We start from the raw sequence: 26,487 nt of genomic DNA on the forward strand, positions 1-26,487 counted from the left end.
TTAGTACAGACTCATATTTCTTCTCTGAAGTACTATAACTCTTCACTAATCCAATGCTAACTATAATTAGATCTGCCAACATTTATGCAAGACTTATAAAACAAGTGTATTCTTTTAAAAGATGAAGTGCATCCAGACTGCCAAAGGATACAAGAGCACAACTATATTTACTCTGATCTTGGCATACAGCCCTGAAGCAAACAACAGATTTGCATTTGGTCTTTAAACCCTTACACACAAAGTGTTTTAGTTAAACAAAAGATTAGAAGCTATAATAATCTAATGCTTGAATATCACTTGTAGAATTGGTATTGGTATTAATCAGTAAACAGAAAAAAGAAATACATCCAGAGGAATTTTCTAAAGTATTATCAAGAATTCAAAGGCCTCAAATTACTCCCCAAGCCTAACAGATTTAAGGAAAAATAGCAACAAGGCTTAAATTAAGGGAAAGGTAAAAATCTTAAGAGATTATAAATAAAATTCATTTTATTTAATGCCTATTTAACAAAAGTCCTATTTAACTGAAACACAGGGAAAAAATACACTAAGCAGAAACAGAAGTTTATTCTGTCATTCACATGATAAAATAATACTTGCAGCTCAATTACCCCTGCAGCCAGCAAGTATTTTCCACCTACCTTGAGAGGAGCCATCGTCTTCTTCATCCAGTGTAAGATCAATGACACCTCCTGATTCACTTGCTGTGACCTTCCCGCTCTGAAAGACAAAACTCCTTCATTTTGCAAAAGCAAATCCAGAGAATACAGGTGGAAAAGGGACACAAATTTCATATTCAGAAGGAGAAGTCTCAGAACTGATATTGATTAGAAAGGAACTGATGAAATGAGCAGGAGGAGGAAATTTCAGACAAATATCTCAGGACTTGAACAGGTGAAAACCAAGTGACTGTATTGGAGTAACAAGTATTAAAGTGTTTTCAGCTTTCTAAAGAGTGAAAAACTCTGCTGACTAGTAGCATATTGTTGTTTTACAGGTAAATGCATAGAAATATTCTATTGTAGGGTATATTTCAACCATGACTCTGAATATTTTTATCTGCTTGTAATCTGTGCTCTCCTCTGTAGTAGTATAATCTTTTGACAGAACAGTCACCAGGACAATATATTACTGATCTTGAGACAGCCTGGCCTATGCGCTTATAAAGACACTGACTTCACAATAACAAAAAAGAGGAAAGCTACACTGGGACCTGTATGCTTACAGAATGTATCAAAAGCCAACAGAAAACTCCAATTGTATCCAGTAATGTTATTCCTGTATTCTCACTCATTATCACAAATTTTTGCATTTTATTATTCTACATATGAAGCTGTTTGTAACCATCCCTTTAGAGAGCATGAAGGGATCTTTTAAGGTACTGTGAAAGCTGTATGCTATAACAAAAAACCTAGAGGACCGTCAAACAAGATTTATCTTCTGGATCAATTGCTGTCCCTTGACTGTTCAGACCAGAAAAAACAACATATTCCTTTAGGTGGAGGAGATTCTATATATTTCTGTGTTTTGAAATACACTTTTTAGAAAAAAAATCTTGAATGATATTCTAGTTCCTTAAACTTGCTGCAAAAATTAATTGTGGTTTCTTTGTTGTTGTGTGGAAGAGATGATAATTTCTTGCTGGACTGATTTATGGATTAGAGCATACCAAATTCCTTAGGACAGACAAAGGGTTACAAAACCCCCATAGTTATGGAAAACCTCTCAGCAGTTAACATGGAAAAAAGGGTAAGAGTTATCAGACCCACATGGTCTGTACAAATACTGACATGGTATACCTTAGGAAGATCGATTAGTGATTTTTCTGTGCAGTCGGATGGGGACAGATCCACACAGCCTAAGCACTGAGATTGTCTGCTCTGTGACCTTTCACTGGGGTAAAAGTAAGCCTTTAAGGAGGCCCAAAAGACAATTCTCACACAGGCAAGGTTCTGACCAGCAAAAGATTATTAAATGCAAGCAAAAGCTGTGTTGGAATTATCAGTCACTGAATTTGGAGTGCCTGATGTGACTGTTCCCTTCATTACACATTATTACTTCTTGCCTTAAGTTCTGATCCTGTCACTAACGAAAATCTGCTAATAAACTACAACACACAATTTGAGTAAGAAATATTCAAGTACTTATGTTCACAGGTGATAGAAGAGATCTCTACAGGGACTTTTATCTTTGCTATACATAAACATATTTCAGAATTATTAACCACAGAATTCTTCTGTTGAGTGGTTTCTATTTAAAATACTTTCTAACTTCAGTTTTCTTAGTATGATGAGCTGATTTACCCACTTGAAGCTTAAGATAAAAGGCACATTAAAATAATCAATGACAAACTGATTAGCATAAAATCAAGAGGAATGTCATTCCAACTTGATGAACTTCCCAGTCAGCAATGTGTATTTGAACTACAGCTCTCTCTGTCAGGAGAAAGAAGATTGAAAAATGTAGAGGGAGATTTATGAAGAACTGAAAAAGGAAAAGAAATAACACCAAGCTATGAATTTATTCCCGCTCTAAAATACATTAGTCTGAAGCAATGTCCTTTAAATTCTTCCTCTGCAAGGAAATCAAAATCCTTAGAAAAATACTCTGTATGACAACTAACTGTTTTGAAGCCAAACTTGACTGTGCCAGCTGAGAAAGTTCTTTGAACTTCCCAGTCAGCAAGTGTCACAGCATGCATTACTTTATTGTGGTGTGTCTGGAAGGCCAAAATCTCGAGTTAGTTAAACAGGCAAGTATTAAATCAAATCACCTGACAAGGTTTCATACCTGCAACTGTCAGAAGGCAAGACCTTCTCTTAGTCAGCCACACTGTTCAAGGTTTTCTACTAAATGACCCTGATAGCAATCCCCTCACAGGAGCCATCCCCGTAAGTAGTTGAGTTCTTTCAGCAACCCACACTAGAAGCTGATCTGTCTTTGAGTGGTGCTCTGGGATACATCCCCCACTCCTGTTTGCAGGGCATGCACTGCAGCTACTCCACACACAGCACCCCAGGAAGGCCTGACTCCCCAGCCTCACCAGCTGGTTCCCCTCAGTTCACTGACCATGCATTTCCCTCAAATGGAATTTAGGAGCACAGAAAAATTTTAAGGAAACTTGAAAAACTAAAAATGCCAAACTATGAGGATTTTTAGGAGTTTTTGAGTTGAGGGAGGCCTTTGGAGCTGCAGGTAGTCTCAGAGGCCTAGTAGTTGGTACCTTTTGGTACGGAGATGTGAACACTGAAACTTAATTAGTCCTGTGAGAAAAACCAGCAGGCTAGCAAAAACAAAATGAGATAAGGAGGTTTTGGGAGAAGCTATCCATGAGAAAGGAATGTTGAAGAGATAAATTTCTCACAGAAGAGAGAACATCTGGGCAAGGAGTGACATCCAATTAGAAGCTGTAATGAAGTTTATGGACATTGCTATTCAACAAATGGGAGGTGGCCATGGGTGGGATTTTACAATATATATTGTGTAACTTGAAGTTAGCTTTAGCTTTTGCCTTTTCCTAATTTTTCCCTTTTCACTTTCTTCCTGGAGTGATTTAATAAAATATCTTGTGTGTGACACCTGCGAACTGTGCCCTCTCCTTTTTCGGCTGCCACAACCTTACTGTGTTCTACCACACCAAACACTGTGTTTCCTACCTAGAGTATCCCCACACAAAACAGACTGCTAATTATGCCTGCCATAAAGGTCAGGATTTGCAGTACCTGCAGCATCCACCTACATTCAAAAGGAGCAGAAATATCCATTTCTATACCCTGTAGTGTTGGCACACATTTTTCAGATACTTAGAGGTATCTCAAATCCAGGAATGAAAAGAGAATTCAGAAAGAAGCTTTTCAGCTCCTAACATTAGATTTCAGCAAGCATGTGGGTAGAAACTGGTAAAGCAGAAAAGCAAAGTCAAAGCATTCTGGTCTGCTATGACTTTTTAGCTATCTCCAAACACAGGAATCCAACATTAACCTGCTTCAGCTGATCTCTGCAGAAGAGCTGCAATCTTAACACCTCATCAGTGCAGTCACACTAATGAAATAATTAAAACCACTTCATGAGAACCTCAAACATATGATGCTTTAGTTCACATACTGCCTAGCAGGTCTTAGTAACAAAACCTTCAGTCACCCTAGAATATCAAATAAACTGAAACAGAAACAAAATAACCACATCAATAAAAAGTGATTTGTATCTATTTAAAATGTCACAGGTACAAAATCAAACGCAAAACCAAAACCAAACAAACCCAACCACAGCAAACAAAATCACAACTGGCCCAAACAACCCTTTCATCACTTGTCAGAACCAGCCCACCACTCTCCAAACAGACCAGAAGTCGGCTTAAATCTGATTGTTCAGAATAGCATCTGGGTAAATGCTAGTAATCAAGCAGAAAAAAGTTTACAATGAGATTGAAAAAAACCTGTAAACTGCCAAACCACCTTCTGAACAGCTCATCTATCTTAATGTTGTATGCCCTTAAATTTCAAGTAAGTAGAAATCCTTCAAAATACTGTCATTCACACTGATATTTTGGACCTGTTTTATCCATAGTAGGTGAGCAAAGTTTGTACCACCTGGAAGTAGCAACACTAGGGGCTGAACCATCCAGTTAACCACAACTGTATCTGTGCTGCCTTTAAACTTCTTTCTGCTTTCGTATGGCAGTCAGCAGTGTAATGATCTTAACAAAAAACAATACCACAAAAAAAGGGAATTAAAAATGGGATTAAAAATTAAACCTAACAAATCCTACTCTGAAATGCCAGGGTTTTAAATATGCATATGGGGAAAAAAATGAGGAAGAAGACAAGAAAAATTCTCACTTCCTAATTTTAATATAGTCACATCTTTATTCTTCAGCTGGTAGGTGAGCTTCAATTTGCAACTGAGATGTTTTGCAAGAAAGCAATGTGTGCTGTAACTGAACATTTCACACTGAAATCTAATGTACATCCAGCCCAAGAAGACACACACGACTTCGAGTTGAAAAGGCAAAACCATGAGTTTGAAGCCAGGGAAGAGGGACTGCAAGGTATGATTAAGAGCAGAAACAAAGGTGAAAAAAGTAAGCAGGGGAGGAAAAAAGTAAGCAGGAGAAAAGAAAATAACAAGCCAAGCAGCAAATGAGCATGCACCACCACAAATATGGGAGGAGGGGGTAAATGTATTGTAAAGTTATTTTGCTATTCTCACTGTTGTGTGTTTTTCCTGAATCAGCCCACCAAGGAGAAGGCCCTTCAATTTATAATCTTGATCTGTTTCAAAAACCGTGCTCTTTAAAGAAAATCTGGTCAAATTTCAGCCCCTCGATCTCAGCTGCTTCAAAGTCACATCCCAACCTACTGCAGTTACCAACATGCAACAATCTGTCAGTGTGCCAAACGCCCCAGGCAAACATCTGACTTGGCAAGGGTGAAGGAAAAGTATTTTAATGGCCAACACGTAACTTGTGAAAGCAGCAACTGAAAGACCCTTGAAGAAAGGGCAAAACTGAAGAAGAAATACTCATCCCTTTCAAATACCAGAATGAGACCTGCTGGGTCCTGAAACAGACGCTAAGCCATAACCTCCTCTAAACGCCTCCTCAGCAGTGAAACTGAAACTGCTTTATGGTGCTTATGGAAGGTAAAACAATGAAAAAGCATGTATAAAATGAATCCAACTGCTCAGATTTCTGCATTTTTTTCTCAAATTAATACCATAAATTGATATTTCTAATTGTTCTACTAACTGCAGAAGTTTTGCTGAGATGTGATCTATAGGACTGATTATCCTGAGTAATGTTTTCAGATATTCTCTACCATGAAAACTACTAGAAAGACTTTGTTTTAATTACTTACATAATATCTCTACTCATCTTTCAGTAACTACACTTCAATTCAAGGTTTTCTCCAAACAAACAGTAAAAATGACCTATACTCAGAAATTCATGCATTTTCCTACTGCATACACATGGACCACAGACCACCTACTTTCTTCCAAGCCCATCCACATGCTTTTTAAGAATTAAAGAAAGTATTGAGAAAGAGATGTACCAACAAACACAATATACTTATGGGGAAAAGCAAAAATAATAATTGTCCTTGAGAAAAAAAAATATTATACATCAGCTTTCTAGAACCAGTGTTATATGGATATTATAGATATTAAAAAAATAACTACAATAATAAAAGGGTTCTTAGAGGCAATAAAAATGGTTAAACTTGTCAAAAATGCAGTGAACAGGGCCACCTGAACCTGAAGTCACAATTAAGATTTGTAATAAAACCAATGAAATGTTTTTAATTAAGAACATTCTTCTTTCTTTTGGAAGATTGTCACTATATTCTGTATTTCATTGACTGCATTACCTAATAATTAAACTATACACCAGCAAACAGTAAATCAATAAAGGGGAATCAGAAAGGAATCAGCCTCACAGTAACATTAAAGGCTGTCTCTGGTGTTTGAGTGATTCTGAAGCAGTCTCCTCATCTCTATGTAGAAATGAGGGGACATTGAGACAGGCTACTATAATTGTATATTCTTGCACATGCTGAACCACTTCACCGTTGTAAAATACATCGTAGTGGGAGAAAGAAGATCACCTCAGCTTTGCTATTCAGCAACTTTTCCAGGTCATTACTGCTGCAATTTAGGTTGATTCACCACTGCAATTTTGAAAAGAAAGAAAAAATGGTGGGGGTAGGTGTCTGTAAAAAAGCTATTCCCATTCCACAAGGAAAACAAATGTAGCAAAAGAGATGGGATTTAAAGGCCAAAGCACGTATGGCAGATGTGACATTCAGAAAAGGAGGTTACCTCCTACAATAACTACAATTATGAAATTTAACACAGAACTTACAACATCACAGCATATGTATGTCAGTGGCAAACTACTGTAGAAAACTGGGAAAGATTCTGTAAAACTCAAACTGAACAGCTTGGTAACATGCACATGGATTGTATCACATGAAAAACCATGTTGGTGTTTTGAATAAAGTTCTGAATACGCCCTTCTCTATTCAGATACGATGGATATGATTTAAAAATTTTGGTATTATATAACGCCACAGCTCAGTTCATCACATAGAGATAATATTATTGATTGTAATGCCACCTGCTTTTTATAAAGGAGCATTTCAGTATGTAGAAGTGAAAAATTAAGGGGCAAAAAATGCAACAACAAAAAAAAATACACTGCAAAATAAAAATTACTTCCAGGGTAGTAAAGATCAAAATTCTGAAGATTACGTATGACACACTGACACAGTGCAGACAATTTTATTATTCAGTTTCTACAAACTAGAAAAAATTCTGGGGGGTTGTAAAACAGACAATCCATGAAGCATCATATCACCACAATAATACATGACGCACCAAGGCGTTATATAATAGCAAAGTCAACCTTAAATTATGGGGAGTGATGTTAAAAATATGTTTTGGGAATAGTGTGTATGTGGAAAGGGTGGCAATACTGTGTTTGTTTGCATAATTACAAGGTTGATATTTCATTTTCACTCATCCATATACAAAACTACAGATTTCAAGCACATTCTAAGCAGTTGTGAAAATCACATTTTTTATACATTTTTGAGCACATTTCAGTCACTGACTGTTCAAATCAGACTTATCACTCATTAATAGTTAATTTTCCCAATGAAATACATCCCACAAAATTGAAGTAATTAGTCCAGCCTTGCAAAGATGTCATGAAAATCTACTCAACCAGTTACCAAACATATTTGTTCTCTCTTACCAAGATAAAAATGAAAATGATAATGCAATGAAGTGAGCAGTTTATGAAGATCATAGTTTACACAAACAAAATTCCACAGGGCTACAATACATGTTTTGATAGTGTGTGGTTGCATACCCGTATAATACTCTAGTACTTTTAAGAGAAGTTTTACCTATGGCATTCACAAGATTGTTGTGTTCCCCTTGCATTTAATTGGTACTATAACACTTCCTAAACAATTCCAGCATGGAAAAAATGAATAACCAGTCATAGTAACCACTAAGTATTATATGCCCTCTCATTTCTTTGGTGCAAAGAGCAGGCATTGCCTTAGCTACCCTTATTAACGAGAACATAAATAAGATGCTCAATTGCCAGAAAAGCTGGTTTTAGACACTAGAAATCAATATTCCAACTAAAAGTTATAAAGCAACACTTGACAAAATGCTAAAAGTACTTTTCTACTGCTGTAATTTGCTTTTCCTTAATCAAACAGTTACAAGGGTATACAATAAACACATACATGTATGTATGTATGTGCACACACATCTCTTTACTGGTTCTTACTCTTGGAGGGTGAAACATCTACCTTGTTTCCCCAAAGTGCAGTGATGGTTTCCCGATAGTATTATATGGGATGCCCATCTTGGATGATGGAAGACCATCTTATTAAACAGTAAATACATTTATAATACTTTTTGGATTGGTTTAATGCAGCTTTTAAAATCTGTTTTCCATGTCTGAACTAATGACACAATCCGTTAGATGGTTTTAATATTTTTCTCAAATTTTTTGACCCCAAATGACAGATTTGAGCCTACAATACACAAGTATATTTACTCTTTAAAAGCTGCTCTCATTAGCTGGGTGTGGTTTAGGGTAACACAGATATGATTGCAGGGAGAGACAAATCACTTTAAAAGTCACACAAGAACGGATTCACTTTAATTTTGTTCCTTAAAACAGTCATCCAATTCAGCTACATGACATCCTGGTAACATCTTTGTAATTTAGATTTCTAATTAGTCTCGGGCAAAGATTCCACCTCGTAGATGAGAGCTGGTAGCATTTTAAACAGTATAAACATAACCCCAGGATCAGAGACAAAAGTCAAGTAGCCCATTTTACATACATAATTATATATGTTTATTTTCAGTGACAAAACCATGAAATGCAAGGAAACATATTAATCAATAACGCTTCAACAATATAGAATTAATAGCTGCTTATAAATTGTAAGCTGACATATCCACTTTGCTCACATTATTTCCCAAGAGACATTCACAAAGTTTATTACACGTTAGAAAGTAAAGGGATAGAAGTTATAAATGTACTTTATTAACATTTTACCAGATGAGTTTCCAACAGTCAGCAAAATAGCTTAAATTAAACTGTAGTTCAACCAAACAAATTAAGGTATGTCAGAAACAATGGGAAATGGATAGGACACTGTGGACTTCAATTTTAAACACTAATATTAGCTGAAAAGTGAAATGCACAGCTGAAATTAAGACTGGGAAAAAAGTTTACTCCTTAAGAGGATAAGGTGCATGTGGAGCAGGGAACAGGGGAAAAAAGACTATTCACCTGACCTGGTGTTTTAATAAATATGACACAATTGTTCTTGAAGATTGCCTTATGCTAGTCATTTTTAACACAACAAATACTGTTCAAATTTGTTCACTTCTACTTCATGTTGCAATACAATAAAAGCTGCTTTCACAGACTGTCTCAGTATATCATAACTATATTCATATATTTTATATACTATATATAAATCCTCTATCTATAACTGGGATTCATACTAAAATACTTATAAACCATTCTAAAGATTTGCTATATAATTAAAGATGCCTTTGCCTCGGTAACAATAACATTTACCCCAATACATTAAAGTGCTTGTCATGTCTTCAGAAATGCAACTTTAGAACCAAAGGCACTGAAATGGCCATTGGCAAAATGACTGGGACTAAACAACAACCCTTAAATTTCTGTGGATGCAGGAAAAAGGTGAAGATGAGAGACTAACACAAACATGGTAGGATTCCCCCTCTCACATCCCTGTGGCCATCCTTTTGGACCAAGAAACAGAGGAAGGCTGGAAAAGGAAAATTAGTCATACAGTAAATCATATGTCCAAGTTGCTTACTGAAAACTTCGACTATGCTGGCCCCTAAACAGCAATTACTGAGAAGATGTACAGTTTAGGATAACCAGATATACCAGACTAAAACAACAACAAACCCAAGAACACATTCAGTTTCAAAGCATCCTTCTAATGCTTTCAGGTATTTGGGACACTGCACAATGGATCGCTTTACAGAGTACAGAAAAGATGCTTCAGCACAGAATATTTAACATACTGTCAGATATCGTGCCAACTTCATAAAAAGTAACAGCTGAGATTTCCAAACTTAACAGAAAAACACACAAAACCCAAGTAGCACTAGTACCAAAGCTGAATTATGAAAATGAGAGGCAAATCTAAATTTATGGATGTATTATATAAGGTCCCAGTCATTCCCCACTGTTTTCAGTCATCTCTTTCCATCAAGGGAAATGGAATTTAATCAATAACATAGCAGCCAGTATTAAGAAAAATAGTTTAGCTAACTGAGATACAACTAAGTGCTGGGTTTTTTTGTTTGTTGGGTTTTTTTTGGTTTGGGTTTTTTTTTTGGCAAGTAAAATGAAATAGTCTTATTTTAGGAAAAGATCTAATTAGAAAATTCAAGAGAGAGAAATGACAAATTTATTTCAAAGAATATTTATTATATTCAGATTTTTAAAGTGAATTTTAAATGATGAGTAACAATTTTGCATCAAGTTTACAGCCAAAGCCTAAATTTAAGTTTAGACAAACAAACTGTACTTAACCTGTGGGTTCAACAACCAAGTTCACTTACAGTGAGCAAATAACAGGAAAAAAAAAGGAACTGTTATCCTGCTGTTTGAAGTTCTCTGCTGATACCCTGACTGAGAAGTACAATTCATGATGTTCACAAAGTATAACCTGTATTGCAATGAGCAGGACAGACCTGAAACTTGCCACCCTACTCCCCATATTACTTCACTCACAGCCAAAGTTGACTTCACAAAAGCAGCAAAACACCCAACTCTGTCTACTTCAGTTTTTCTAGAATCTGATACATGTAGCAAAGATTCATTTAACACTATAGGTGGGAGGGGAAACAGGAGAAAGATTTTTTTTAGTTCTGGAAAGATGTTCCACTAATTAGAATTAATTCAAATATTAATGGAAAGCTTAGTGAACAATGACCCCAGTTCCTGTGAAGCAATACTTCCAGCCCAAACTAGGAACACTATACTCATTAAAAAGAAATTGTCCCCTACAAAACCCCAGAAGCCAGTAATACTGCAGTCAATAGCTCTGAGGTATTAGGTTCAAACTGAAGGTAGTAAGAGGACACTGTATAGTTGGTGCCAATAGAATCAGAATTCAACAAATCAGAATCCAAAAATACCCTATTATATGCTAACAGAATGGAAATCAAGTTAGAAGCCAAATGATAATCAAAAAGTATCAGAGACATGCCAAGATTGGCCAAAGATTCCCTTTTTCTATTTTAATCAACAACTAGATTTATGTTAAAGAATGAAGCCATCAGCAATACGCTGTTACCAGTAAGTCACCCAGATGCAGTCAGGACCAGAGCAGGGCATGTGCTCGGTGTGCCCACAGCACACAGCAAAAGGGAACAGAAACCAACCATCTCCTGGCAACATACCTTACTTGTTTCTGCAGGATAAATGCTCAACGCCAGTATGCTGGAAGAAGCAACTACCTGAGATAAAGACAGGAGTGTTTTTTTGTGGGGGGGAAAGCAATACATGCCCATCCTGGTAAAAGTTTAGGGTGAATTTCTTCAAACAAGAAATTAAATTGGCCAGTGTGGCTGAATTATGAGTTCTATGAATCCCTTAAATTTGGAAATCTATGTTATCCTGTCCTAGTTCAGCTGGAGGGACCAGCTAACCCTGTGTGGTGGTGATCAAACCTGTGTATTCCACCCCCTCTATTCATTCCCCAAGGACAATGGGCCATTAGCAGCAGCTGCCCAGGGAGCCATTATCACCTTCACACCCAGCCTGAGGGGGGCGGAGCTGCTAATGGGCCATCAACAGCTCAACACCCCCTGGCTCCCAGAGTGAATCACCCATTGTGTGAGTCCCCACCCAGGGGGAGGGACTGAGTGCTCCCTGAGGGTACATAAGTGGTGGGTAAGAAGACCTCGGGAACCTCTCGTCGGATCCAGAGCAGCAGTAGGACCTTGACAGGAGGAGATCACTGCTCTTGCCCAGACCACAGCCCTCGTCTGCACCAACAGGTTTTTTCTTTTCCTTTTGCTCTGGACTTGGGGGAACCACAGGGGTCTCAGCACAAGGGCAAACAAACCCCCCTTGGGTTTGTGCCCCAGGACACTGGGTTATACTGCTGGGTTTTTGTGAGTTGAAAGCAATTTCCCTTGTGTGTCAGTGTTGCTATTGTAATATTATTATTAAATTTTAGGTCTGACTTATAATCTCTCTCGTGGTGAGTTCATTTCCCCTGCTGGTTCGCCTTTAAACCAGCACATATCCTAAATAAGTATCTAGATATATACCTAGAATAAGTTACTACACTGTTCTCCTGTATTTTAAGAACTCTTTTGCTCTTTGTTTTTTTACTTTTTCTTCTATCTAAATATTAGAAAGGATTATTTCTTTACCATTTCTCTTTTATTTACTTTAGGCTTGACAAAATTATAATCCTTGAACCATGCTTGCTTTCCTGTAGTCACTGATGTTCTAAGTTAGTGCTGCAACTAAGGAAGTACAGGACTCTGCAGAAATAATTTTTATATTAACAATTAGATCTGATCAATGATCTCAATAATTAGAACAGCAGCAAATAAAGAGTGACTGTAAATATAATATGTAATATGACTACAGAACTTTCAGAACATTTTAATCTTTAACGTGATCTAGCAAAAAAATCGAGCAATGTGCAGGTCTTACACTTGGGAAAACTGATGCATTAAATGTGAGTAACTTACCCAAGGCCACAGGGGTAAACATTACCAGCCAAGATAAAAACTCCAAAGTTCAGGCATCAAGTGCAGATTATAGCAGTGTCTATGTAGACCAGTGATAAATCTTGGTCAGTATTTGAAAGCCTATCCCAGCAAGGAAGTTCTCCACAGAATTAAGAGTTTATCATGGTCATTCTGTCATTTCAGCTGGGATTTTTCTCTATTTTGTCCATTGCTGAGTAACATGAACACTTCCAGTGAAGTCCTTAGCATGGTGTGTGTGAGTACACACACTTGAAAAGGGCAAAGCAATTCTTACTTCATTGAGTTAATATTAATGGAAAACCAGTTTTAAACACTATGCTGTTTCTTCTTCCAAAGTCGACCTACCACAACTTGTGATTCTATGATCAGTTTTCTGTTTTTATTTACAGGAAGGTCCTGTATTTTTCAGATTCTCTGACAAAAATTATTACTATATCAACTATCCTGAGAATGTCTAACCTGTAAACATCTATGGAAAATTTAATGACAGGATCACTTTACTAATCTGAAGAAGTTAAAATCAAAAACTAGCATTTGTTTAGGGTTCTGTGGAGAAGACATGATGTGTTTCATGAAGACATGAAGACTTATACTAAAATGACAAAGACTATACTGTAAAGATGATGTGAAATGTAAGGAAGGGGTGGGTGAGAAGCAACACAAAAAAAACTCTCACAAGCACAGAGACAACACTTCAAATCTACCTGCCATTTAAGCAACAAACCTGTTTTCAGCTCTTTTGAGAATGTTTTTCTCATTTCAGGCACAACTGAAGAGATCTTAATACCATGCTTATCAAATAGTGTCTTTGGAGAACAGAATGATTGAAATCTTAAGCCAAAAGTATTATCTAGCTAAAAAAAAAACACGAAAAAAAAGGCACAATACTCTGGTAGGTCTGATAACAACTTGAACAGAGGGTGACAGTAGTCAAGCAATTCCAGGTGTTTTTATGAATATGTATATATTTGTAGTGTATCTGTGTCTATTTCATTCAGCTTCTACCTTCTCCATGCTCTTCAGTAATCAAGTATTTGATTTGTAAGATGCTACATCAGTGCCAGCAGGCACAAAATGGTACAATGAATACACTCTTCACAAAACATAAAAGCCACGCTCTTAGTGCAGAAAGCATAAATTCAGCTAAGTGGAAATCAGTATTTCCCTTTAATATTTTTAAAATTGCTCTGCTCAGCCGCTTAAAGAGTCCCAGCTGCCACAAAAAGTCATACCAACTCCAAGCCCTGCTCTAAGTTTCTGTTCCATGGCTCACATAATGAGTGCAAACAGGATACTACTTGCTTCACTAGACCATAAGAAATTTTCTTAGTAGACCAAGTGAAAAAACAAATCTGATCATTTTTCCATTTTAGCAATTCATTTGAAATCAGTTCTATTACAGAAGCATCAGGTCATTGGTTCTTGTTTTATCACACGATTTATAAACACAGGTTTGTTACAACAGCCTTGAAGGGGACCGGCAGTTTGGTTCCCACTGTTCATGTTCTTGGGGAGAAAGACCTTGGAAGAACTGTGGCTCAACAGGATGGGGCTTTTGCAATTCAGAGCTGGGTGTCCCTCAGGGACTAAAGCCACAGAGTTAGTGCCAGGCCGCACCACAGATTTCGTAGGAAATAAAATTTTGTTTTGTTTTAGAACAACGTGTTTAACAGAAGAGGTGGAGGCACCAGACAGTGATTCTTTTATCACTTCATTTGGGATCTTGCTATACAGGTAATTGTGGGCATTATTTTCCATTATATCCGACCAGGCCCTGTAGCGAACCTCTGCAGATCCCCAGTAGTGTCTAATGGCAGACTCAGAGCGATGGCCTGTCACTGCCATTATTTCTCTAGGCCCCAGTCCTGCTTCACACAGTACCTGGATGGTGGTAGTTCGAAGAGAATGATTGGTGTAGCGCTGAGAGAGCCTGGCTGCCACACTTATCCTGGGCATCATGGTACCTAGGTAGTTCACACCCATCGGTTCTCTTTTGTACCAGACAGGCTGCTCTTGCATTTGCTCTGATGTTAGCTTTAAGGGGTGCAGATAAAAGGCAGGGGGTTCTGGAGGCAATTTGGACAAATAAAGTTCCAAGGAAAAAACAGGACAGTTTGGGTCCCCTGGCATATCATACATTTTACCCATTTTATGAGGATCTTCTGCATTTTTTCCTTTGCCAGGATACCTAAACATAGCATATCGACGCCCGTTCTTGTCCTTCTCAACAACAAATGCATCTGGAGCCAAATCTCTCAAAATTTCCCTCCCTCGCTTGGCAAAATGCAACTGCAAATCAAACCACACCTTGTTGACGAGCGCCAGTGGACTGTGCAAACCCAGCACACCAGACTGTTTAATCTTACGCAAGTCCTCGGCAGCGATAGGGGGATGGTGGTGAGTCTCATCCTTCCCCTGCATGCGCAGCATCTTCAGCACGCTCTCAAACACCATGTTTGCACTGGCAAACTCTTTGTCCTTCATTAAGCAAATCTGACGATTATAAGGTGGCATTTTGAGATGCCGGTTTAAGCCAGCCCGCATTGACTTGTAGCTTGCCACACTGTAGGTGTTTCCATCGTGATTTCTTATTGTGTAATAAAACTCTTTTAAGGTATCATTGAGTTCACTTACTGGGACCAATTCAAAGCTAGGATCCTTGCCATTTTTGGCCAGCCACTGTTTTAATAGGTTAGCTGCCCAGCCAGTCTGCTTGTGGGTGTTTTTGATGCTCTTAGCATCCTCTTCCTCTTCCTCCAAGCCAAAGAGAACATCCTCAGGGAAGTTAAAGTTCGTCTGTGCTGCTTCTACTGCTGCTTTATTTTCTGATGAAGTCTCTTCCTGTTTCAACTGCTTTTCGAAACAATTGATCAAAGTTGTACCATCAAACATGCCACAGGTATTTGGCACACAGCCAACTACTTTTTGATCTCAGAGCTGTGAAGTGTGTGGGGTAATATATAATATTTTGGATTTTATATAACAAAAAGCAGGTGGCATCATCTGGGTTTTTCAAATGACATGGCATGTCAATTCCAGACCTCACTAGTCAATTAAAATGCATCAGGTCTTTTTTAACCACGGCATTACACATGCTTTAACTGATTTCATGGAAAGCAAACCTAGAACATACACAACAGATGACTGAAAACCGGAAAACATCCTATGTCCTATTTCCCTCCTCCTTGCTCACCTTCCTGCTAAATACCACTATCACACACAATCTGTTTTTCCAAACGTTTTTTCTGGGTTTCAGGCTCTAACTAAAGCAAAATTCCAGAATACGTATCCTATACTGAAAATTAAATCTTAAAACTGCACTTCCATCATCCATTCTGGTACTGGATTTCCTATGTATCAAGTACTGACAAGTGTTTTAATAGCTATAATCCACAGGTATCATTGAAAAATGAAATTCCAAACAGTCATTCTTTACAAAATGCCTTAATAAAAAGGTAGGGTGAGGCACAATTTATACTCTAAAATACTGACTTCCTTTGCCAGACTATTTCTGCAACAGCTGAAAATCAGTATATTGCCCAGCATAGTTTCTTCCAGCTTTGGAATACAATTTAAATATAACTGTACCTTGAAACACTAATGAATTTGAAGATTTTGGCTAGAAGAAATTAATTTTATTCCCCTTAATAAAATAACTTCTGGTTAACAGCAATGTAAAAGTATGAGGTGCTTTATGAAATATCTATATACAGAAAGAAAATTATTTATCAATAATTTTAAATAGCTTAATTTCAACCTTCAAATTTCAAATAAAGTTCAACAAATTTTAGACAAGGAATCCAGAAGTACTGCAAATTCTCCTTTATCATGAAGTAGCTATTCCTGAACAAAGCTTCTTTTCCTCTTTTTTTTTTTCCTATGACATTTAGCAATCAAACATTAGAATTCCAATTTTAACTTCTGGATTAATGTGAAAATGAGAGCACTGCAATAATTTAAAAAGTATTTGTAGCTTTAAGCTCAAGCCCTCCAGACAAAGATCAGGCAGACTTTCTTTGTATATGAGCTCTGTTTTATCAGACACGTTTTTAGTGCGTTCCTGATTTACATATGGCCAGACTTCGTGAATGCAGATTTGGGCAGGGCTCTCCCCACGTGGGTGTGCCCTTCCAGCCTGCACAGTGGATTTTTAGGTGAGGCACAGCATGCACAGAACTGGCCCCACCGTTTAAGTCCTGAGGTCCATCTGCCACGGCCGAGCGAGCTTGGACAGTGACAGGGAAGTCCTCGGGACTGTCACAGCACCCGGTACTGACCGGGGCTGACCCTGCTGAGCATCCAAGATGTGACGGGATGGGATGACAGGGAGGCATTGAACTGCCAGGGGACGGTCCCACTGGGATTCAGAGTCCAGAGTGCTCTCCTTTACACCATGGGACCGCCCTGTTCCTGATTTACTAACTCATCTACCTACACAAAACCCATCAGAAAACTTCTGATGCTCCAAATAATACTCTGAATCAGAAGAAAAATACAAATGGACAGAAACTAGAAAGGATGGCACAGAAAGAAACTAAAATTGTTTCATTATAAGCAATAAAGGTAAAGAACTTTTCTCCTGTGGATTGTAACTTTAGAATTTTACATAGAAACAATCAACAGCCTACCTGTGTTGTCCCCTCAGCAGTTCGCTTGTTTGCCGAAGTATCTGCTGGTGGCCTGCTTGTCTGGTTTTCTGGGGGGTCAAGAAATTGTTCATTTGCAGTATTAATGAGTACTAATTACTGCTATCCACTGCACAAATTTGGAGGCAATATTCAAAATTGTTTGACACTGAAAATTCAGTATGTGGCATATTTAACATTTAGCCCTAATTTTCAATTAGAAGTATTCAAGTGTGATTAATGTGCTCCTTCCTTCTAAATTTGACAATGTAGTATAAATATTTTATGGGCAACACTCTTCCCTATCTGAGGACAAAGTATAACTCCAACCTCTCCTCCATCTGTATGCAAATTGATTATGGTACTAAACTGAAAAAATAATATAATTATTAAATATTTTTGTACAAAAAAATGACTGAAAAACGGATGGTTAAACAGACTGCAAAATATATAACTGAGACAATTTATGCAGGAAGACTGACTGCCTTTACTAGCCCAGGCAAACATGTATCTAAACTTAAAAAAATTTAACAAATTGCTTGGATATTTGATGTAAACATTTAAATCCAAATTCTCTCTTCTCATTTCCATTTTAATTTTACATTTTAACCAGAATTTATCAGTAACAGTGCTGGCCCAAATCAATGTTTCAATTCTGGTAAGAAATCTACTAAGGTATACACTAAGGCTCCGTGAACTTCATAAAATGAGACACAGTTTTTGGACACATAAGTCCTTCCTTTTGTCACTCTTTCTTATCTGTCACAACCCTTTTTATATCCTGTTAAATCATTTTTATTTGCTTTACAGCTAAGAACCAATACAAAACATAAGTGTCCAACTCTCCCTGGAGGACATGTTTTAACACAGGTAACTTAAGAGATGGGAAAATGAAATTAAACGAGTTCTGACATCAAGCTCTGCTTGAGTTCATTTTAACATTATATTGTGCCAATGCGGAATTTGCTATAACTCCAATTCACAAATCTTGAAGACCTCTTAGAAAGAAAATTCAAGGTATGTAAAATGGAAAGTGCAGAGAATGGTCAAAGACTGAAACGAAGTATTTTAAAATAATTAATCTAGATACCGTTATTGGAACATTTTTTGTGTTCAGAGACTATTTCAAATACTGTAAGTGTACTTCTTTGGAACTAGGTTCGTTTTCAGTTGTGTTTTTTTCTCCTATTTTGTTCACTTTTAAGTGTTGCGCAAGTTAAGTTACCGATTATACTTTGAGTATCTCTGTGCTTAGAAAGGCAACCATTATTTTGAAAGGCTGTATTAAAAATAAATTCCAAGTTGTTAATGGTAGAATAGAGGAGTTTCTGACTTCCTGCTAAGAATTACATAAATCAAGTTCCAAATAAAACAAAGCTTACAAAGCCACACTGCTGACTCCTCCTAAGGAGAGATTATTGTCAACAGTGTCTGAAACAGATCTACCATAGAGACAATTTTCATCTTGAAAATTTCAACAGAAATGCAACCTGAAAGAAACATCTTTCCAGTACACACTAATGAACAAATTTCCACAGAAGTACAGTTTTGTGTTTCCCTTTGACAATTATTTTCCTCTCCCAGTGTTAACATTCAAGCATAACTTACCACTCCTGGGCGCTGCAATGGAAGGTGGTTCTGTAGGAGCTGTATTACTAAATGCAGAGAGGGGAATCTTCATCTGTAGGGGTGCTCGACTGCTGGCAGCATTATAAAGTCCTGAAGTACCCACTGTGGGCAAAGAAGTCCTTGTGGTCTGGGCAACAGGATGTGCAGTAGAAACAGCCTGTACTGCCAACGTTGTGCCTATTGACCCAGCATTGGCTGTAGAGTTCCTTTGAATACCAGGACTGGGCACATGTTGGATGTTATTTGGTTTAGTTGTGTTAGTTGATGCCAAAGACACTGTAGTTTTGGGAAGGCTACCAACTGTAGATGAGTTTTGTACAGATATAAATTCCACACTGCCTGGCTGCTGGTTAGAGACCAAAGTCCCTGTGTGGCCTTGCAAAATCGGAGGCTGGGATGACACTGCAACAGGTACATGCAAGATTACGGGCAAAGACTGCAACGAGACAGCCACTGACTGAGTGCTTGCAGTGGGCACCTGGTTAGTGCCTACAACCGTAGCTGTGTTAGCTGTGGGAAGAACTGCTGTCGTCAAAGAGCTGGCGGATGTCACTGGAGTCTGAAGCTTAGGATGTCCACTGACAACTGTTGGAGAAGCAGCAAGACTGGAAGCTGGCACTACACACACACACAAAAAACCCAATTAAGTATTTGAACCAAGTGGTAAGTTTCACTGCAACACAAAAAATGGAAACAGTTTATGATGAGGGCAGTGAAGTCACTGGAACTGGTTGTCCAGAGAAGTTGTGAATGCTCTATCATTTTAAGTGTTCAAATCAGGCTGGAAAGGGCTTTGAGCAACCTGATCTTGTGAAAGACGTCCTGGCCCATGGCAGCAGGGTTGGACTAAATGATCTTTAAAGATCCCTTCCAAACCAAACTATTCTATGAAAAAGGTGGTGCATGATTACCTGTCTTTTTGCAAATAAAGGCTATAGACACTATTTTTCTGTTGTACACACTGATATGCAATGGCCCAGTTAAAGACACAGTCAATACTGTACTTCTGCTTGAAAGAGGTGCCAGAAAAAAATATAAAGAATTGTGACAAATAGGCTTGAAGACAGTTCCAAAATTTAACTGTTGAAAAAACATAAAAAGCAGCACCTTAAACACTCATTACAGAAATGGTAAAACAACTGGTCCTTCACAAAACACAAGGAAAAAACCCCTTTGTCAGTTAGAACTAATTTGTCTTGCATAGGTAGGACATTGTATCCAGAAGCTTCTACTGAAACCAAGTATTAATGCATTAGAGAAAACATTCACTTTTATAGAACAAAATTCCAGGATTAAACCTAAAGCTCAGGAGCATAATACGCTACTGAAAGCCAGTATATGCCTAATATGAGATAATTCTGTGGAACAAATTCAGCACTCTTAATATTAAGCACAACTTAATATTAAGTTTACTTAATATTAAGTAAACTATTTTTAAAACCAAGGATGGTGAGACTACAATGAATGTGATTAATGCTGGGTTTGAGTCTACATTCCCTATACAATTTTAATCTAGAGGTACCATTTTTCAACATGATTAATTTAAGAAATGGGGTTTATAACTGCCATTTAGTTTCCCTCTCAATATCTGTAGCTATTAGGTGGAGGGGACGATATCAGCATCCTACTATGATCAAGTACAAAAAGGGGACTGAGCCACGTGTTTCACTTCTTGGCAGCCAAAACTCTGCCAGTTTTGTTGTCATACCCAGTGTGGAGTCCCCTGAAGCAACTAATTTACCCTAATCTAACTCTGGCTGGCCAAATCAACACGTTTTTTCACATATGTGGTAAGCCCATCACAAAAATATAAACTAGGAATGTGCTAGAGAGCTAAAAATAATGAATTTTCATGTCAGAAAGAAAGGGAATAAAACTGGTTTTGCTCTGTTTAGTTAGTTATTTCTTTAATGGAAAGCAACAAAAATTTTAAGAAATGTGTTTATAGTCCATAGGCAGTTTCTTACCTGCACTCACAGGGGCTTGAAAAGTTGCTGGTGTGCTCTGTCCTGCATTCCTCTTTGACTCCAACATCGGCCTCACTGTGCTAGTATTTCTACGGTATGAAGACTGAATTAGCATCTCTCAATAAGCCACATCAGGTATATTTATGAACAGTACAAAGGTGAAGAAAATCCCTTATTTTATACCAATTACTTTCACTGAGATTTTCTAAACCCATTTTCTGCTCCTCATGCAAATTAATTTTGGATATTCTCCTACTGAAAGAGTGCAGAATTATTTGCACATTTTCAAGTGCTTTCACCAAGTCTGCCTTTCACCATGAGAATTTTCTTGTTCTTGAAATTAAACTTCCACTTTTATCCATAATTTTCTAACTATGAAACAACACCTCAATTTACCGAAGAATACATTAAACATTGTCAATTTATGACTTCTGTGAATGCAAACTGAATTTTACAACTGAAGAGCAATGAGAGATAAGGAAGAAGACTTTAATTAAAAAAAAGAAAATATTGGGATTAACCACAACATTAGGTATCGGAAGTATCCTATGATGAATTTTAACATGGTGACAGTGATGTGATTTGCTTACCTATATGTGGCACTGTTTGTATTTGCAGTGTCAACTGCTGCTTTCCCTGGAGATGCAGGTGCATTTGCTGAATTCTATACCATATGGGAGAGTGAAAGAAAAGCCATAAGAGAATAACTCTAAGTCACCTTGCAAACTTATGATTTTGTTCTATTTCATATCCATTCACTTCTGTGTGAGAGATTAATTTTCTGAAGTCAACACTGCAGGAGAACTTGGTATATTTTACAACCCCCTTAAATCTCCGTGGTCCTGTCTGCCTCACTCTCTTACATCCTCTCTTTCCTCCAGCCTCTCCACCCCCAGAATCAAGGTACTGGGATTCACTTGTATTTACACTGTACTCTTCATACTGAAATAAATTAGATTCAGCCACAGACAGTTTGTTTATGGCTAAAGAAGCTTTTGTACAGTTTTTTTGTACAGTTACATAACAGATGCTAACACATTTTAAAAGACTTCTTTCACACCACTGTCTTTAACCAAACCAGACAAACCTACTTTGTGAATGCCACACCCAAATCACACCCTCCTGCATATGTGTTTTCTTTGTTTTTCAACACAAGGTTTAGGCAACTCAGAAAAAACCCCAAAACACAACAGTATCTAGTTCTTACCTCCTGTCTCTTCTTCAAGTCCTCCTTGGCTGCTCCAAACCGCTTTGTCAATCTAGCAATTTTAGCCTAAATAGGAAGAAAACACAAATCTATAAATGTCCTCCCCAAGAACCATCAAGAAGTGATACAAACTAAAAGACAGATAACTAAGACATCAAATCAAAGGCAATCTTATACGAGGAGAAATTATTCTTCCTTGAAATACAGTACAACTATCTTATTTCAGAACAGCAGAAAGACACGTGTATCACAATCAAGGTATCTTTGAGACAACCTGACTTAATTTGCTTCCTATTTACAATTGCACAATCTCTTTGGCATGTTTAAATAAAACTCTACAAGAATGAAAGTCTTATATCATGTTATTAATTTGATAGTGTAGCTGATGGCTCAAGACAGTGGCAAACAATGGCAAAAAGGTATACTGAAAGCATCTTAGATGGCACTTCACAAAAAGTCAACATGAATTGTATGCAGCAAGGAGAAGAAAGAGTTATGTAGTAGGAGCTGGTCTGGCAAACTGTATTTCTTTAAATACTGAGACAGCCTTACTGTTTGAATTTGTTATGACAAACTTTTAATTGTGTTGTCTCTTTAAAATTCTTCGATTTTTGTGATGTTCCTCATGTCACCACTAAGTATGTACTTTCTACTAAGAATGCAAGAAAAAAAGCTTACTGTATTCAACATCAGCTATTTGTTTCCATGCTAATTATTTAGTTTCTGAAGAAACAACATGTAAAGTAGAATGTTCAAACAAAGTCCAGTGCTATTGATCTCTTCTTTCTGCCCTTTTCCATTTTAAGCAAATTTCTGGCTTCACAGAGGCATTAGGTATTTTCATACCTAGCATTTATTTGAAAATTGTTGTGGAACAGAACAGAATGGAAAAGCAGTTTACTAGCTGCTAATGAATCAGTTTACCAGAAGATGATCTGCCTTGGATTTTTTTTAATGATTAATTGGTTGCTTTCCTCTTTCTAATTAGGAAAATACAGCTTTACAACTCAAAAGGAACATCAGTATTTACTGTTCCCCCCATCCTCTTCTCCCGTTGTGGAGCCAAAATGGCTTCCCTACTGACAGCTCTAGAAGCCTTAGTACTAAATATTGAGGAAGTTATTTTCCAATGTGACCCTATTATGCAGTGGAACACACAAACACTCACCTGTAGTTCAGTAAACACAGTTTTATGCCTCTTGGTACATTCTACTTTCTCTATTCGGGTTTTCAAGTCTGCCAGAGTCTTGTCAAATACCACACACTGTAAAGTGGCAAGTTTTTCTTCTAAGAGTCTCTGGATAACCTGCAAAATTATCATATAACAATGTAATCCCAAAATTTGGAAGACCATCTATAAAAATATTCTCAACTCTTTACAAGTATCCTGCTATAAACAGAACAATGACAACCACTGCGCTCAGTCAATCAAATAAATCTATAGGCACCTATTAAGTGTGTGGTTGCACAGCTAAGGAGTTTCAACATCTATTCTGGCAAATACACTTTGCCATTAATTCAAGAAATTAATTTCATAGCAGCATGATAACTGCATAAACTCTTACTGCATATATAAAGAACCTTAACAACAGAAGATATTTTCTTAAAGGAAAGTGTCTACAGAAATCAATTTTTCTTCCTACTTTTCTGTTCTTGAGAGGGTCACTCTCATTCAAAGAAGAGAAACTAAAGACATTTAACAAAACCTTATTTCTGAGATGTATTCTCTCTTAGCAAAAATGCAGTGTTGCTTTTCTTGCTAAAGCTAAAAATGGAAAAAGACCCATTTCCAAAAATTTTACTTGATAAACTCTTTTTTGCTGCTTTCTATACCTATTGCAATGCAAAAAGTTTCTTAGAAAACAAAAACAAGCAACAAATGTGGTTCAGTTTTTGCCAGCCTACATTAATGAAGTTACAACACAGTAGCTGACTAATGGAATGGAATGGAAGAATAGCACAATTGGTTTTCTTCAAGACCATACGTTCCTTACACAGCAATGGTGCAATAAGTGATTAACAGCCCTAATAAAATCTGCAAAATGCTGTGTTGATTGCAGGCTTGTTTGGAGACTGCCTTTCTTTAAAGCTAGACACACAATACAGCACATCACACACAAACTTCACCATGCTGAAAGACCTCCCTTTATCAAGATTCTCAGTCTAGTCATATGAGACTTAGAATTCAAGTATTTTATACATTTCAACTATAACTCCTGCTGCACAGTTTTCAAATTATATTTGGTTTCTTAAAAGTAGGGCTATGTAGGACTCTATGAATTACTCCAACTTTGTTATTTGAATTACATCCAACACTCAACCACATAAAAGAGAAAGTGTTTGGAGTGCATGGGAAAGGAGAGCCAATTCAAAGATGGTTACACAAGTGACAGGAGCATGTACGTTCTTCACTCTGCACCTCCATTCTGAATACCTTTTGTAATTTTTGGTCAACATCCTTTCTGGCTGTAATTTTTACTTGGAGTTCTGCTTCATAATCTTCTCCCATGTACCGAGGGTGTTTAGAAGGAACATCATCCAGGTCCTCAGATTTGGAATGCTTTCTCTTTGATCCTTCACCTGAAACAATTAGATGTAACTGTTGGTGAGGAACTCTTGAAAAAAACAGGTTATCTGCATAATGTCATGATTACTTTGAAGTTTCATTTGCCTTGAGCACAATGTGCTTGATGACATCAAAGCAAAAAACCAGTCCCTTTGGTGTCTGTACTGCACTGTCAGCGAGTTCTATTCGCGATTCACCAAATCACTGCCCCAAGTGCAAAATCACTCCAGTACCAGCATTCTCCTCTCCAGAACTTCCCTCCAGTTCTTCCTGTTCCTTTCAGCACCATCCTATAACAAAACATGGCTTCTGAGAAGTGAAACAAAACCCTCTTCTGAAAAACGAATCCTCTTCTCAGGATTCCAGGCAAATAAAACTATACTTCATTCTAACTGATGCCTAGGGAGTTTTTGATTTTTTCCATTTTTATAGATTTTAGAAGTACTTGTAACTGTAGTAAAAAAGCAAATGTAGTGTGTTAATATTTCTGGCAGCTTAAGTTCAATGTTTATCTATTCTAATCCCTACCACATATCAGTAGCTCAAATTCTTTTAGCTGTTTAGACGTCTTTTCAAGGTAGAAGGCTGAAGAATATCAAAAGGCCTGCAGAACAAGACATAAACATAAGCCAATCTTAGGTCTAAGAACACTGGAAAACCTCCAACAGCCCTATATGTGCTAAAGAAGACAAAAATGAAGAACAGAGGGTCCCACTGACCCCAGACTCAAATCCTGAGGAGGTGTGACCAGGAGCATGAGGGGACTAGACCAAGAGATGTGTGAACTGGGGATTGCATGGACATTATTATAAAAACCATGGAAATCAGTGTTCAGGGGGCACGTCATCATGTATTCCTAAAAGCCCTAAGCCTAGACATTAAAGAATCTACCTTTTTATCTTATCCCACTCTAACCTGGCTCAGAGTCCATTTTTGGGGTCTCTCTCATGGCATCATAACTGTGCCAGCAATGAACTGTATTTACCAGCCATGAAATTTTAACCTGTACCTCCAATGCCTGACTGAAAAATCATTCAAACTTTTTTCTTACTTTTTGGGCAAGAAGTAAAAATAGAACCAAAGAACAGGCTCAAACCAGAATCATATTGTAAAAGTAATTTTCATCACAGTGGCGAAGCACAAAAGAACAAAAGAAGTCTCATTCACTCCTCCAGCTCCTGGCACTATGTCCAGCAAAAGGTTCCTGAGGACAGGAGTGACATCTGTTTTCATATAATCTTCAAAAAGGACAACAAGGACCCAGAGAATTACAGGACGGTCAGCCTTACCTCAGTTGCTGGGAACATGATGGAGGAAGTAATTCTTGAAATTATCTCTAAACACATTCAGCAGGTGGTGATGGGGAACAGTCAGAATGGATTTATCAAGGGGAAATCATGCATTATCAGCCTGCTGCCAAACAAGTTACATTTTCTTTTAAAAAACAGTCTATGCAGCAATGGGGGAAGATGGCAGAAAATTCTTTTAACTTTAGTACAATAGTGTTTTGATCCTTACATCTGTGACTAACAGTCTTGTGTTAGCTATGACTTCCTTATTTACCTATATCAGTGATGAATATGTACTAGCAGATGTCTTACTTTTGAGAAAAAGGATTGTGTGTCCAGAGCAAAGAATGATAAAAGAAGTGCATTATGACCTGACCACATATTTAAGATA

The 26,487-nt window shown here is 37.5% G+C and overlaps 1 protein-coding gene across 10 annotated transcripts in view; it reads right to left on the reverse strand.

Annotated features, from left to right (window-relative positions):
- ATF7IP (activating transcription factor 7 interacting protein) overlaps positions 1-26,487 on the reverse strand; it is an 85,460-nt gene that overhangs the window by 15,036 nt on the left and 43,937 nt on the right. For 5 of the 10 annotated variants that reach the window (XM_071551927.1, XM_071551924.1, XM_071551926.1 and 2 more), the window contains exons 4-11: positions 24,676-24,821; positions 23,410-23,547; positions 22,242-22,307; positions 21,625-21,698; positions 21,035-21,123; positions 19,047-19,685; positions 17,442-17,509; positions 8,004-15,666 (exon numbers count right to left, since the gene is read on the reverse strand). In XM_071551927.1, the coding sequence (XP_071408028.1) occupies positions 14,221-15,666; positions 17,442-17,509; positions 19,047-19,685; positions 21,035-21,123; positions 21,625-21,698; positions 22,242-22,307; positions 23,410-23,547; positions 24,676-24,821 (2,666 nt within the window). In that variant the 3' untranslated portion in view covers positions 8,004-14,220. Of the gene's footprint in view, positions 1-641; positions 721-8,003; positions 15,667-17,441; positions 17,510-19,046; positions 19,686-21,034; positions 21,124-21,624; positions 21,699-22,241; positions 22,308-23,409; positions 23,548-24,675; positions 24,822-26,487 lie in introns of those variants that run through there. The other 5 variants (XM_071551932.1, XM_071551930.1, XM_071551929.1 and 2 more) reach the window with 2 other exon arrangements.

This window comes from Pithys albifrons, chromosome 3 (genome assembly GCF_047495875.1).
Source record: "Pithys albifrons albifrons isolate INPA30051 chromosome 3, PitAlb_v1, whole genome shotgun sequence".
In the NCBI taxonomy this organism is placed as follows: Eukaryota; Metazoa; Chordata; class Aves; order Passeriformes; family Thamnophilidae; genus Pithys; species Pithys albifrons.